This window comes from Equus quagga, chromosome 18 (genome assembly GCF_021613505.1).
Source record: "Equus quagga isolate Etosha38 chromosome 18, UCLA_HA_Equagga_1.0, whole genome shotgun sequence".
Lineage (NCBI taxonomy): Eukaryota > Metazoa > Chordata > Mammalia > Perissodactyla > Equidae > Equus > Equus quagga.
This window is the reverse complement of record NC_060284.1, coordinates 50,056,618-50,073,128: the sequence shown is the minus strand read 5'-3', so window position 1 is coordinate 50,073,128 and position 16,511 is coordinate 50,056,618. Positions and strand designations below refer to the sequence as shown.

The window sequence follows — 16,511 nt, the reverse complement described above, 5'->3', positions numbered from 1 at the left end:
GTATTTAGTAATACCAACATATTGTGTGTAAATGAATCTGTTTTTGAGTATTCTGATCTCACTGGACTGTCTCCTAATAACATGAAATATTATAGAGATAGAAGGGATGCCAGATGAGATGGAATGTATACTCATCCCAGGATATAATCTGAAAATTATTTTTAGTAACAATTTTAATAATACTTGTCCTTAAAAACTTTTTTAAATTATAAAAACCATAAATTATAAAAGTAACCAGTTTAACAACACAAAAGTATATAAAGAAAAAAAATCTAGTCTTCTCCCCATCACAAACTCCAGTCTCACTCCTCTGATAAAGTAATGTTAAAAAGTTAAGTATGTAACCCTCCAGCTTTTTTTGGTGCATAATCAAGCAAACACACGTACACACAGAGAGGACTGTTTATCTTTACCCAAAGGGGCTTATACTATAAACATCACTCAGGACTTTTCCCCCTTACTTAGTCTATCAGGGACTTCTCACCAGGATAATAATATACAGCTAATTCACTCTTTTTAATGACTACGTAATATTCCATGGTATGGTTATATCAAAACGTCTTCAACCATTGCCCTATTGATGGATAGTTGTTTCTAGTTTTTGCCATTACAAATATTCATGCAGTAAACATCCTTATACACTTCTCCTTCCATATTTGTACTTTTATTTATGAGAAATAGATCTCTTCTAGGGATTATTTGATCAAAGGAAATGCTTATTTTTTACTTTGGTAGGTAGTACCTACCAAAAATGTTGCCACAATTCACATTCTCACCAGCAATGTATGAGAGTGCCCATTTTCCCCAAATTCCATGTCAGCCCTTGATGTTATTATAAGACCGTTGAATAGGAAAAGTATAACATTAGGTCTTGTGAAAGTACCAACCCATGGCAAAGTCTCTCAGACTTATTACTAGACTTAAGGGAAAGAAAGCATTTTGTTTCAGCTCCTCAGTTGGAGACAGTATTCAAACGCCAGATTTAAGGTTAAGGAATTTGGTTCCAAATCTATTGCTTTCAGATTAATGAGCCAGAAGGGACCTGGGAAAGGTCCAAACTTGGAAAGGACCAAGAATTCAACCAGCTCAAACTGCAGCTCACCATGTTTTATCCAGATGCTGTTTCTTGTCCTGGAGTTCTCGTTTCAGGCTCTCTACTTCAACCTTCAGCTCGATGTTCTGAAAAGCACACAGGCATTAATCATCAGCTGCCACAGACCCTCTATCCTGGAAACAGGTTTGAGTTTTGAGTCCATAGCTTCTCATCTCATCTCAGCCATCTTCACGGCCCTTGACATAAATGGGGATTCAGATGGATCAGTAACCCAGAGAAGGATGAACGAACTGTACAGCCTCAGGATTTCCCCCAAGCTACTTATCCATTCTCCCAACCTTTTCCTCATTGACCCTGGATGATGACACTGCCCAAACCTGTTCGCTCACTAAAGCACTAGAGGACAGGGTACATATAAAAATAATTTTTTCTTACGAACTTAGGTCTGTTCCTGAAAACCAAATTGCCATACATTGAATTGCAGTTTAAATATACCTGGGGATTTAGTTATTTAAAGATATTAATGTTGTGGACATTTTTGAAAATCATACGCTGCCTTTATCATAAAATTGGACTTTCATAAATTGGATCTGCTTAAGGTGAGAGTGGCTTCTGATGATAAATCTATGAAGGGAACAATTTATTTTTTATTGAGGTGAAGCACCAACAAGTAAAATTTTGACCAATAGAAAAAGGAAACAAAATTATCCCAAGTTGGGGCTGGCCCCGTGGCCAAGTAGTTAAGTTCATGTGTTCCTCTTCGATGGCCCAGGGTTTCACCGGTTTAGATCCCTGGTGCAGACATGGCACTGCTCATCAGGCCATGCTGAGGCAGCCTCCCACATGCCACAACTAGAAGGACCCACAACTAAAAAAATATACAACTATATACTGGGGGTATTTGGGGAGAAAAAGCAGAAGGAAAAAAAAAAGAAGCTTGGCAACAGTTGTTAGCTCAGGTCCCAATCTATAAAAAAATAAAAATCCCAAGTGAAGTAAAGTATGGACAAAGATTTGGTGAGATGTCATGCATGAAGGACCTAGGACAGATTAAGTGGCCTGGTGTGTGGTGAGGAGTGGAAATCAGTATAGAAAATAGCTTACAACTAGTTTGTGAAAGTCATGCTAAGAAGACCAAATAGTAATCAGTAGAGAACAAGAACTCATCAGGGAGTTTTAGGCAAAATATTGCCATGATCAGGTCTGTGTTGAGGAAAGAATTCATGGCGGATGCGAAGAATATGGATGAGTCAGGAGGCAACCAACCAGAATAGGGATGGAGACTGTCTGAGGCCAAAGAGGTACAGGGAGAGAGACTCAAAAGACATTTCAGAGGTGGAATCCATAGGGCCTGCTGATTTGTGAGAGATTCAGACTAACCAGAGAGTGGAGCAAAGCTGATGCTGAGATTTCTGGGTGGTAATGCATACTATTAACTAGAATAGGGAACAGAAAACGAGGAGCAGGTGTGGGGGTACTTAAAGGGGGAGTCTACATGTTAGTTGAGGGATTTACTTTATTTAGGCTTAGAGCTGAGTGCACAGAGGGGAATTAGTCCCTTCCCTGATGAAGTCCCTAACACAGCATGAAGCAGGAAGAACTTTATCAATGCTACGTTAGGGACTTCATCATAGGAGCCTCAGTTTTCTCAAAGATATGGGTGGTTGCTTTCTTTTTTTAATGAAGATAATAATGTCTATTCCACAGGGGACTTTGTGAGGATTAAATGAAATAATGCACACAATTCACCTAGAACCCTGCCTTACACACAGCTGCTCAACAACCTTCCTTCGCTTCTCCTTCATTCCCAGGCTAGCTGTGCCACTTCAGCCCCACCAGGAAAAATATTTAAAGCTGGAGGGAGGAAAAATGGAGGATGTAAATTATGTGAGCTCTATCTATTCTAAATCCTAGATAGCAAAATGAAGTCAGTTCTTGAATTAATTTAGTGAAAGACTCACAGATTTGAAGATCTTCGCATTTATGTGTTGCAGGTCTTTCACTTTAAAGAACAGGAAATTGAAACACAGAAGGGTTCCTCTAGGATAAAAGCAATAATTGAACCCAGCATTCTACTTTTGCTTCAGCACTTCAGCCCGAGACCAGCTCAGGAAACACTGCCAATTTTTGCCTGATTTATTAGAATGTGGTAAATTACAGAATTAGGCAACATGCTGCATTAAGTCAACTCTTGAGAGAACACAGATGGACACAGTAAGTATAACGGTCAAGAGCACAGGCCTTAAAGGTGAGAAGAGAACTTGGCAAGTCACCTGTCCTCTCTAGAAGCCTCAATCTCCTCATCTATCAAGGTGGGGTCATTATGGTACCTATCTTTTAAGGACATTAAGAATAATAAATGAAATAATGCACAAAAAGCACATTGCACAGCGCCTAGCATGCAGTAAGCACTCAAAAAATGTTACTTTTATTAATGATAAAAGTAACAATTTACCCTGTCAGACTAGGATAGCTGAAGTTCTTAGCCATAATCACATGCTAAACTAATATTAGGTCATAGAAAGGAAAGAAAATTATTACACCAAAGGTGGGCTATGCAAGGCACCTGCATACAAATACACACCCAATCTGAACATTCTTCACATTAGCTTTATCCTTCTGAGATAAGCAGAAAAGAGGGGAAAGGAAAGAAAAAAACAAGAGGAAAGATTAAAAAAAAATAGAATTACTTCTCTAGGCTTTAGCATTATGTCTATTCAATCCAATAGACAATAAAGTGTATGAGTCTCACACAGAACTGCTAAAATAGTTTCATCTCCACAAGAGTAGATCCTAAACCTTATGATCAATTATTCTAGTGGATCAAAGTAATTTCATGGGTGCTACAAAATCTTACCACATGGAAATGCAAGTGGGTACCAATTTACAGCATTAAAGTCTAACCCTTCTGTAACTTCTTCCTGCAGGAAAGTCACTGCATAGTTTACAACATTTCTCCATTCTCTATTAGGTTATCGCATTTATTCACTCTCCATAGTAAATATTCATATGTAAATTGTTAATTTCAAGTATAGCTGAAGTGGATTCCAAATTAGCTGCATTTGCTTATCTTATCACCAAATCTCGTCAAGGCTTTGTCAAGGTTTCTAAGAAGGAGCTGGTCTGGCAGCATAGTTGTTAAGTTCGCATGCTCCGCTTTGGTGGCCCAGGGTTCACAGGTTCCAGCGTGGACCTACACACCACTCATCAAGCCATGCTGTGGCAGCATCCCACATACAAAGTAGAAGAAGATTGGTGCAAAAAAATATTTCTAAGGAAATGTAAGTACTCAAGAAAAGGGTGGCTGAGGAGGAGAGAATCTCATTTTCTCCATGTCCCCAGAGGAGTATTCACCCATTTACTTCAAGGAAAAGTTTCAAGGATGAAGTTGAAATTAAATGTGAAATACAATAAACTTTCATCATAATGTTAGTAGCTAGAACTAGAGGACTGGGCTAGCGATGAGTTTGTAGATTAACTGTGTTTAATCAGACTCTCCATGCTGGTAGCTTGTGTTGTTTCAGGAAACATCCCTAGACCAGAGCTTTAACAGCAATCCAACACAGGATTCTCCAGAATTGGTTTCCACCCTGGTGTTTACTGTAAAGTTCAACATAGATTTGGGTTAAAAGCAACGGGCAGTGACCAGTTACCTCGCTCCTATCCAATGCTCCAATTTTACCTATATCAATTGATCCACTCTCATATAATGCACAATGTGGCTACCCCTTTTAAAAATAATAGGATTTCCAAAATTTTGCTCCAGTAGAAGCCATGGCACAGCGAACCCTAAAAAACTACTGTTTAAAAAAACAGAAGAGAAATGGATTTGTCTAGCCAATTAAAAAAAAAATCTTAATGCAAAATAAATCAATCCTTTTGGCACTAGATTAGAAGCATTATTACTCATTATATTAACTAGGTCAATAATAGTCACACTGTCGCCCACAAATATTCCACAAGACATTTCTAGGAGCGGAGGAGGGAGACATTTAAACTGAAAAAGTGTGGCCACAGCCAGGGAGCATTAATGGGTCTGCTGAGACTCGTAGGCCCTTGTCCTCCAACTTAACCTTCTCAGTGTCAAAAGGCAATTTAAAGGTTCTCTGGGGAATAAGGAAGTTGTCTAGCATGGATTTCTTACACTCAGTATGCTTGCAATCCAGTTGAGGAGACAAGAGGAAAATTCCAAGGTATGGATGAAAAATGCTAAAGGCGATCATTGATGAGGAAATTCAGATATGGCCTAACCCAGGGAAGAATTAATGGGTGAGGAAGATAGAGAAGGGTGGAAAAGGTCATTGTAGATAGGGAAATACAGTATTAAGATAGAAATTGCTATACAATCCAAATGTACAAGTGCCATTCAGTAGTTCACTTATTTCAAGCATAAATATTTGACACAGCAAAGTTCTAGAATAATTTTAAAAATTTCATCCATTGATGAATGGCTAAACAAAATGTGATATATCCATACAATTAAATATTATTTGGCTGTTAGAAAGGATGATACATGCTACAACATGAGTGAACCTTGAAAACATGCTAAGTGAAAGAAGTCAGTTACATAGAACCACACATTGTGTGGTTCCACCCACTGTATGATTCCATTTATATGAAATGTCCAGAACAGGCAAATCCACAGAGAAATAAAGTATACTGGTGGCTGACTCAGGCTGGAGAGAGAGAAGGGAACTGGGGAGTGATGGTTAATGGGTTAGGGTTTCTTTCCACAGCGATGAAAAGGTTCTAAAATTATAATATTTTCACAACTCTGTGGATAGACTAAAAACATTGGCATGCACATTAAATTGTATAAAGGGGTGAGTTATAATGGTGTGTGAATTTTACCTTAATTAAATTATTATGAAAATGTTTTTAAAAGCTCTAGGAAGTTATAATACTTAAATGACAACAATTACTACATATTGCATACCACATATGCACTTAGAACAGTGTCTGGCACATAGGAACATTATTATTACATCTGAACTACAGAGCAAACTATACGTTCTCTTCAAGTTTCTCTAACAGAGATTAGCACTGGGCATTTCAAAATCTCTTTCCAATCCTGCCCTTCCTTGCAAGCAAGCCACACGGTTAGTACGCTATGAGGTACTCCTTCTTTCTCACTGGGATCAGAGTAAATAGTCTCCTCACTGGTCTCCCCAACCTCAGTCTCTCCACCATTTAAACGTTTACTAATTTAGTCAGAGATAAGTTTACTCCCTTTATTCAAAACGCTTTTAATGGTTTTGAACTGCACAGCAATTAAGTTTTACACAACTGAGTCTGATAATAGAGTCTAAATTTGACCTCACCCTACCTATCCAGGTTTATCGCCCATCATACTCTGCCAGTCTAACTGGATTTCCCACACACAACCTATGCTGTCTCAGTGCCTTGTCATTGTTCTCCCTTCAGCTTCATCTTTAACTGCCATGTCCCTTGTGAAGACTTACTTTATCTCCCCCCAATTAAAAGTCATTTCTTATGCCCCTGATTTTTCATAACATCATTGTTTTTGTACTTCAATACTGACACATCATATAAGGTTTTGCATTTCTACATGTCTTATTTACCCTTTTAAATTACAGACTCCCTAGGGACAGAAAAATGATGGTGTGGTGGAACTAGCCAGATTTGCCCTTGCCTTTTAGCTTTGTGAGGCTGGGACACAGGTCTCAGAACAGTAGAGCCCCAAAGGCCTTTCTGCCACTTACTAGCTGGGTGACCTTTTTTGTGGAAGTTATTTAACTTCTTAGAATCTAATTTCCTCATCTATAAAATGGGGTTAGAAAAATTACCTTAGGGGTTGTAGGGAGGAATAAATAAAACAACCTATGTAAAGAACCCAGCACAGTGACTAACTCAAATAACTAGCAGCTGTGACTAAGCTGGGGCCCTCATGTACCTTGGTCTATGTGCTCTGTGTGTAACTCTGTGCGCAGTAAATGCACTGAATGAGTGAACCAACCAAAAAACAGACTAAGGGCAGGCAGAAGTGGAATGACAATACGTGTGAGTGAGTAAAAAGGGGGATAGGATAACGCTGTGTGACTGTGCAAAGAGCTTTCTTTCTGAAGCCTTTAAAAGACTTATTCTGTTTTAAACTGAGAGGTATCTTCTCCAAGAGGTATATTATTATCCCAATGAAGATAAAAGATTGCTAAAACTGAGGCATAAAAAGGAGAAACTGATACTGGCTCAATACAAGGTTGACCAAAGGGAAGCCATATTATGGAACAGAAACCATATTGTAACTTTGAATGACCTCTGATTACCTAACCCAGACATACTCTGTAGATTTTTATGGCCCCTCCCAGCTGGTATAAGTTGATAACTTTGTTCTTTTGAGTTCCTTAGGAATGTGATGACCCCTGGGCAGAGAGTCTATGCTGATAGCCATCATCAATGACAACTGAAAGATCAGGGTAGAAGGTGTTGCTCCAGTCTCTGATGCACATCCAGTAAAACAAAAGACTCTCAGAACTACGACCAGATGTCTGCCCCAACCAGACACCAGATGCCTCCCTCACCTGAAGACCAGCACCCTATAATAACTGGCCTGTAGTCTTTGCTCTGTAAGGTGGGTCTTTCGGACATTAGTCAGCCATCTTCCCCCTTGCTAGCAAGCTGTAATAAAACCCTTTCTCTCCTACCACCTTGCCTCTCCACTATTGGCATGCCTTGCGGCTGGCGGATGACCCCCCCCCCCCCATCTTGGGTGGTAACAAAATAACTTGCCCCAGGGCAACTCCAGTCACTAGAATTCTCAATACAGCTTAGGATTCCAGCATCCTCTTCCTTTTCATAAGATCTGTCTGTCCTGACCAGGGCACAAGGGGCTTATCCCTCACAATCCCTAGAAACACATTTTAGTAGCTTCCAAGTGAGTTCTTTTGTAGATGAAGTTTCTTTCCATTTACCCACTTTTAAAGCAAAATAGAACCCTAATGGGTCTAAGTATTAGGCTCTGTCATTAACTAATTGTGTGACATTAGACTAGTCGCCCTCAAAGCTTTATGTTTTCATATAGTCAATTAATTTTAATCAAAGCCTCTCCCTTTTGCCCATAAGAATTATAATACCACATGCATTGCTCATCTTCTATGTTGATATAGCTGTCTAGCCAGAAGATGTTCAAATGCAAAACATTAAAGTCCTTAGACCCTAGGGTGGAGGAAAGATTTTATTCAGAAATACAATCCTTGCCTTTCTACAAATTTCAGGTTCTCCGTCTTCTACTAGTACAGTTAAGCCCCGAATTAGACACACAGATTGCCCTAACATGTGACAAATGGCCTTCATTGACAGGGAAAGGACAGTAGGGCAGTGTCCTCAGCCTTGGTAACCAGAAGACTACAAGGCCAGGCACCTTCCTGCCAGAGCCTGCTTTAGTGTCCAGCCCCTCAAAGACATGGAAAAAAACCAAGTGGAAAAGTTTCTGTTTATACAATACAAAATACAAGGATCCACATCCAAATGGCAACACTCCTCTCTTCAAGTCACTCTTTCAAGCCCAACCCACGTCAGTCCTTAGTAGAGGTCTGAAAACAATGCCATTCCCTTCCCAGCCCAGTTTACCTTGAGAAGACAAACACAGACATCCACACCTGCTAAAGTACTGAGGCCATGGACTAGTTCTAAGGTGACCAGGTATTTGGACAGACACAGGGCGTGTGTGTGTGTGTGTGTGTGTGTGTGAGAGAGAGAGAGAGAGAGAGAGCGAGGGAGAGAGACAGACAGAATGAGAGACAGACAGGGTATTCATTGGGTAGAGGACAGGATAGCTGACTTGTGCAATAGTAGCATTTGTTTTTTTCATCAAATATTTACTGAGCACCTACTCTGGATGTGCAAGCACTGTAAGAGGGTACTAGAAAGAGCAAGGCAAACATAATCGTTATTCCCCACCTCAGTCCTTAGGGAATTTACAGCCGGGTGTCGGCAGGGGGGGGGGGGGGGGGGGGGGGGGGGGGGGGGGGGATGGGGGGGGGGTGGCGGCAATTCAACAGCTGTTTATAGCACAGTGTGATAAACAGAAGAGACCCAGAATCAGATCACTGTATGGCAATGCTCACAGGTGGCAGATATAAATAGCAGCAGATACACAAATCAATGCAGGTCCATCCTGTAATTCCCAGCTTCAGCCTCCAAAGAAACACCCGCAGACCGAATGCAAGATACGTCATCCCTTGGGTTGCCCTTCCTCTCAACAACCCAGTCTAATCTTTTAGTGAGGAGGGATAGAAATCTGAAACTACAGCACTGCCAAGGGAAAATAAAGAATCTGGTCCTTAGGGCAGTGGTATGGAATAATGGAAAGAGTGTAGACTTTAGAACTAAACTAGCCTGGGTTCAAATACTAACTCTGATATTCTACTGATTGAATCACATGAAAGTGCAGATATTTAGCCATTTTTTACAGTTTCACATGTTCCACATACTTCATCTTCTGTATTCTCTAGAGGTAAATCTCTTTACCTAAGCTTTAGTTCCTTCAAGCATCAATCACTACCTTTCAGGGATATTGTGAAAATTAAATGAAGAGATGTAAATGAAAATACCTGATACATAGTAAATGTTCAATAAACACTCATTTCCCCAAAGGCAGTAAGATGCATGAATTGTAAGGAGAGGGAGCTATTTCTGGTCAACCCTGAGTTTAGGAAACCAAGCAAAGATAGATTAGGGGCCTACACAGTGGCATAGTGGGTAAGTTCACACGCTCCACTTCAGCAGCCTGGGGTTCACAGGTTTGGATCCCAGGCACGGACCTAGCACCGCTAGTCAAGCCACCTTGTGGAGGCATCTCACATAAAATAGAAGAAGATTGGCACAGATGTTAGCTCGGCAGCAATCTTCCTCAAGCCAAAAGAAGAAGGTCAGCAATAGATGTTAGGTCAGGGACAATCTTCCTCACAAAAAAATAAATAAATGAATAAATGGGGCCAGCCCAGCAGCGCAGTGGTTAAACTGGCACACTCCACTTCACTGGCCTGGGGTTTGCATGTTCAGATCCCGGGCACGGACCTACACACTGCTCATCAAGCCAGGCTGTGGCAGTGTCCCACACACAAAATAGGGGAAGATTGGCATAGATGATAGCTCAGGGACAATCTTCCTCAAGCAAAAAGAGGAAGATTGGCACAGATGTTAGCTCAGGGAGAAACTTCCTCACAAAAAGAGAAAAAGATACATGAACATGAGGTTTCCTTGGATTTTGATGGTGGGAGAGACTGTGCGTGTGGGGGTGGAGGGCAGGCGCAATATGGGAAATCTCTGTACCTGCTGCTCAGTTTTGCTGTGAACCTGAAACTGCTCTAAAAAATAAAGTCTATTTAAAAATATGGGGAAATATATGAGGTGTCTTGGGCTTGTTTTATTTAGACTCTGAGCTCAGAGGTCCCAGTATACACACTCCATGGTGTTCACACTGATTTCCAACTTGAAGCCTTCTCAGTCACCCTGTTAAAATCTTGGTGGAGTCCCAGAAGCCTCTGTTGATCTGGTAAGTGAAAACATACACATAAATACCGATGATCTCAGTGGTTCTCCCCCTCTCCCCGGCACATTCCTTTGCAGCACAATCTCTCTCACTTGGCTGGAGGCTCTCTGTTTACAAATAGGCCTGACTGGGCTTAATTTAGCAAAGTACAGGCCTCCTGTGAGAGCCGGGTGTGAGGCTGGAGCCCAGCAGTCCCCAGGACACCTTGCGTGGAGACAGGACCTAGCCCCATGGAAGGGGCTGAGAGGGATGCTCGGAACGATTATTTCCCTCAGCACTTACGAGCTGGAGCTCAGGGCAACCATCCTGCGCTTTCTGTGACTTCTCTTGGGGCAGCAAGGATAGCACCGGGGCCTAAGTGGAGTTTAAAAGTATAAACTAAAAAGCTACTAATTTTTCTATAGATAAATTGGTGCATAGAAAATTAATGGCCTACTAAATATTTTAAATTCTCTGTGACATCTAACATGATCTGACATTTATCCCCAAATTCAGCTCTCAATTCTGGATTGATATTGGTGCTTTGATCTATTCTCCAAAAAGGATAAAGCCACTCATTGGTGTCCTACAATGTCCAGGATAGTTTTTCTTACATGGAAGTTTACATTACAAACTGGAGTCTAAGTTCCAACACCCGGCTGTCACTCCTCTTGAAAGCCTAGCTGTGTCCTGAAGCCAGGTCCTGTGAGCAGGCGGCTCTTCTGAAGCTCTGCCTCTATCTGCGACCCGGACAACGCTTAGACCAGAGTCTACAGCTACAGCATGCAGGACGGCAGCCACGAGCCACACGTAGCTATCGAAGCCTTGAGATGTAACTGGTCCAAAGTGAAATATGCTGTCAGCACGTCAAAGACTTAGTACACACTGGATTGAAGACTAACCACAACCAAAGAACATAAAATCTCAATTTTTAACGACTGATTTCATATTGAAAAGCTATTTATTTATTTATTTATTGGTGAGGAAGAGTGGCCCTGAGCTAACATCTGTTGCCAGTCTTCCTCCATTTTGTATATGGGACGCCTGCCGCAGCATAACTTGATGAGCAGTGTGAAGGTCCATGCCTGGGGTCTGAACCCACAAACCCTGGGCTGCTGGAGCAGAGCACGCAAACTTAACCACTGTGCCACCAGGATGGCCCCTGAAATGCTAATATTTTAAATACATTATTAACATTAACTTTACACGTTTCTTTTTACTTTCTTTTAATATAGCCACTAGAAAATTTTAAATTTCATCTGTCACTTGCATTATATTTCTGTTGGACAGCGTTGCTTTATGAGATGTTAGGCAAAAGATCTACTAGCTTAAGCACATTACACGAAGACATGCCCTGACCTGCATCACAGTTAAGCCTGTGGTATAAGAACCCCTTTAAGAGTTTTATGGGGTGATGGCATTCATCAACCAACAAAACACAGAACTGACTCCAGCGAACAATAAATGAAGCAGAACTATCTTGGGGGGTGATAATAAGCATGACACTGAATAGGAGTCAGATCACAGGACTATTCAAACAATGTTCAGACACTAAACTGTAAGTGTCAGGAAGGCAGAGACCTGCTCCATCTTCTCACCATTATATCCCCATTGCTAGCAGGGGTCCCACACGTAGAAGAGGATTATACATTTATCCAAGGAATGGATGTTGTTCAAAATAAAACAACCCACACTTAAACAATTCTCACTGTCAAGAATTTCCTCTTCTTCCACTGTTCCTTTTCTCAATTTGTCTGCTTCCTACTTCTGCTGGCCTTTCTCTTGGAGAGATGGCTCAGCTCCAAGAAGAGTTGGAAGTTCACGCAGGGTGCTTGAAAGCACAGCTTCTGGGCCTCTCAGGTGGAGGACACAGCAAAGGATAGAAACATGGTCTCCCCTTCCACCTTTTCGGTACAGATGAGCCCCACTTGCAACTTCTAGGGTGTTTGCAATCAATCCACACAAACTTTCTGAGTTTCTATTATGGGCTCAACAATGTTGAAGATTATGTTGAAGGGCACAGAGAAGGTTTGAGATCAATCCAACCCACAAAGTGTTTATAATCTAAAGGAGAGATACATGGAGAGATAATTGCCAGCCAGGGATTAAACACATGCCAAATAATGTATCTGAACTGTAATTGCTGGAAGAGCACAGAGAGTGAAAGGTGATTTCTCTCAGTGGTGATGAGGAAAGGCCCACCTGAGCAGGAGGAATCCGAGTTGGACTCTGAAACCTGAGTAGGGTTTGGATAAGCAGAGAAAAGGGATACAGACATTGCAGGTGTAAACAAGGATGTGTCAGCAGGAATTAGTACACATGAAGGAGAGTGACTCACTCTAGGAACAAGTTTGAAAATACACAGTGGGAGAAGAAAGCTTGCTTCCTGCCTCACTGAGGATATTGAAACAATAGAAGAAAACTCTGACAGTCTCCTACCACCATATCTGCATATCTACCAGCATCTATGCTCACACGCTGTCTTCTCACTTGTGACTACAGATTGATTATCCATGCTCCTATCTAAAGCCAAACATTTCATTACGCTTTAGGCCTTATTTTACCTCTCAAAAATAACATCCAGAAAGTCTCCCCTTCTCCCCTCCATCAATATTTCATTTTCTATTGGAAAATTCTACTGGTATACAAACAAGCTATTATTCATCCATCTTTTTAAAAATCTTCTATGGACCCCACACCCTTACTAGGTATGTAGTAAAATCTTCTATGGACCCCCTTACCCTTACCGTCCCATTTCTTCACTCTCCTTTGCAACAAAACTCCTCAACATCATCAGTCATACTCATTGACTCCAATTCTTCTCTGATTTTTTTGTTAAACCTACTGCAATCAGTCTTTTGCCTCCACCAGTCCACCAAAGCTACTCTAATCAAGATCACTAATGACACTCATGTTGTAAAATCCAAAGGTCAATTCTTAGTCATCACATTACTGGAGTTAGCAGCAGCATTTCAAAAGGTTGATCCCTCCCTCTTCCATTATACACTTTCTTTATTTGGCTTCCAGGACTCCTGACTCTTGGCTTTCCTCCCACTTCACCAGTTGCAGCTTTTCTATCTCCTTTGCTGGTTCTTCCTCCTTTCCCCAAACTATTAATGTGAGAGTGACCCATGGTTAAATCTTTGATCCTCTTCTCTTCCCCCTTGGTAGATGTAACTCACTTGGTGATCTTATACAGTCTCATGACTTTAAATGTCATCTATATGCTTACAACTCCCAAATTTACATCTCCAGCCCAACCCTTCACCCAGAACTTTAGACTTATATATTCAACTGCTTACTTGAGATTGCCACTGGAAATGTCCCAGAAATTTCTCAAACACAAAATGTCCAAAATTAAACACCCACTCTCCACCCTCAAACCAGCTCTATACATATCCTTCCCTATTTAATTATGGTAACTCCATCCTTCCAGTTACTTCGGCCAAAAGCCTTGGAGTCTTCCTTGATTCCTTTCTTTCTCTCACATTCTACATCCAGTCCATCAGCAAATCCTGCTGGTGCTACCTTCACCCTCACATCAATTGTTACTACCTTAGTCTGATCGCCATCATCTTCTACGTGGATTGTGGATTACTGCAATAGCTTCCTAATAGCCCTTCTGCCTTCTACCCTCACTTTTCTACAGCCTATTCACAATACTGTAACCACAATAATCTTTTCAAAGTCAGATAGGGCTGTAATCTGCACTCCTCCGTGCAAAACCCTTCAATGGCTTCCCTTGTCAATCAGAGGAAAAGCTGAAGTCTTTAAAATTATCTATAAGGGCCTATCTGAGGTACACCAGCCCCATTACCTCTGGGGCCTCATTCCCAGCATTCTTGCCCTTTCTCAAGCTGCTTCAGCTCCCATGGCTTTTCTCTTTTTCTCTCCCTGGAATATTCTATCTCCAGTTATCTGTTTAGCTAACTTCCTCATTTCCTTCAAGTTGTTGCTTAAAAATCATTTTCTGTAGCATACCCACTTTGGAAAACAGTTTGGCAGTATCTTATAAATTGAAATATATGCTTATTACATGACTGAACATTTCCACTACTGGATATCTACACAAGAGAAATAAAGACTTATATATGAATATTCATAGCGGCTTTATTCATAATAGCCAATCACTGGACACAATCCATATATTCATCAACAGGTGAATGGATAAACAAATTGCATTATATTCATACAACAGAATACTATTCAGCAATAACAAGCAATGAACTACTGACAAAAACGACATGGATGATCCTCAAAATCATTATGCTAAGTGAAAAAAGCCAAAGATGAGAATCTATACTGTATGATTCCATTTATATGAAATTCTAGAATAGACAAAACTAAACTATAGTCAGAAATCAGATCAATGGCTTCTTGCAGGCAGAGGTATGAGAGAATTGGTATCACGGGGACATATGGCAACTTTTTCGGGTGATGAAAATGTTTTAAATCTTGATTGTGTGGTGGTTATTGCATGGATGTATATATTTATTCAAATTCATCACACTATACACTTAGTAAAGTTGATTTAAACAGAAAGATGAAAAGAAAAACAGATATGATAAAGGAAGTGGCAATGCAAACAGCCAAGTGCAAAGGGTGAGCAAGGAGCTCAGCACAGAGACCACCCATCTGGGATGTTTTCATTGTCTCAGGTCAGCCTTGAGAGCTATTAATGTTCTAAAGGTAAAACCTAGGAACAAATCTTCCTCCATTAGTCACTCTCATGTTTATTTACTTCCCTTTCCATCCCATCTCTGCCAAAAAAAAAAAAAGTGGGAAGGATCATATGGTAGATAGATTCTAACATGGCTGTCCATGATCCCATGTTCATGCTTTTCTGTACTCCTCTCCCCTTGAGTATGGGCAGGATGTGTAACTTGCTTCTCCCCAATAGCATATGGCAAAGGTGATGGAATGTCACATTTGTGACTATGTTAAGTTTTAAGTCTCTGTCTTGCTAGCAGCCTTGCTCTAGAGCCTCTCCTTGCTGACTTGATGAAGTAAGTGGCCATGGGGAGAAAGCCTACCTGACAAGGAAAAGCAGGTGGCTTCAAGGAACTATGGGCAGCCTGTAGCCAACATCCAGCAAGAAGCTGGAACCCTTAGTCCTACCACCACAAGGAAATGAATTCTGCCAAGAACCCACATGAGCTCAAAAGCAGATCCTTCCCCAGTCAAGCCTCCAGATGAGAATTCAGCCTGGCCAATACCTTGGTTGTAGCCCAGTGAAACCCTAAGCAGAGAACTCAGCTAAGCTGTGCCTGGATTACTGGCCCACATAAACAGTGAGATAATAAATATGCACATATGCTTTTAAAATCACTTTCTAAATGTGGCCTCCCCTGACCACTTTTTAAATATGCAACCTGCCCTCCACTCTTATGTTTTTCTTTTTTTTTTCCCCAAGAGGACTTACCACTTTCCAACAGACTACATATTTATTTATTTATAAAGTTTATTGTTCATTGTCTGTCTCCTCATGCCAGAATATAAATTCCATGAGGGTAGGAATGTTTCTCTATTTTGTTGATTTACATTCCAACCACTTCCACCTAGCACACAGTAGGTGCTCAAAAAGTATTTTTAAATGAATGAGGCTTCATGCTTATGTTTAAACTAGGATCAATCTATTTGTATTCTCAGCAGAAACAGGGCAAAGCTAATGACCATCTGTCACACACAGAGACTTCAAGTACCTAACATCTATTAGGTTACTTCTGACCCTGTGCTTCCCCAAAGTGAAAATTCCAATTCCATTGCCCTCTTCTCATAAGCCTCATTTTCTAATTTTTATTTTGGTTTGAGTACTTTCCAATTTCCTCTGAATTTCTGGAGCTTCAGGCCAGACTCAGCACAAGTCTGACAGGGCAGTGCACAGGGATAAGGACAGCCTGGTGTCTATTACATTCCACGTGGCAGTTTGCACCTGTTTCACAAGTAAAAATGAGGTCAATGCCACCT

At 40.9% G+C, this 16,511-nt stretch overlaps 1 protein-coding gene across 2 annotated transcripts in view; it reads right to left on the bottom strand.

Annotated features, from left to right (window-relative positions):
- The window catches only part of PDE4DIP (phosphodiesterase 4D interacting protein), a 137,189-nt gene that overhangs the window by 108,734 nt on the left and 11,944 nt on the right, over positions 1-16,511 (bottom strand). For both annotated transcript variants that reach the window (XM_046645178.1, XM_046645179.1), the window contains exon 2: positions 1,103-1,179. In XM_046645178.1, the coding sequence (XP_046501134.1) occupies positions 1,103-1,179 (77 nt within the window). The remainder of the gene's footprint in view (positions 1-1,102; positions 1,180-16,511) is intronic.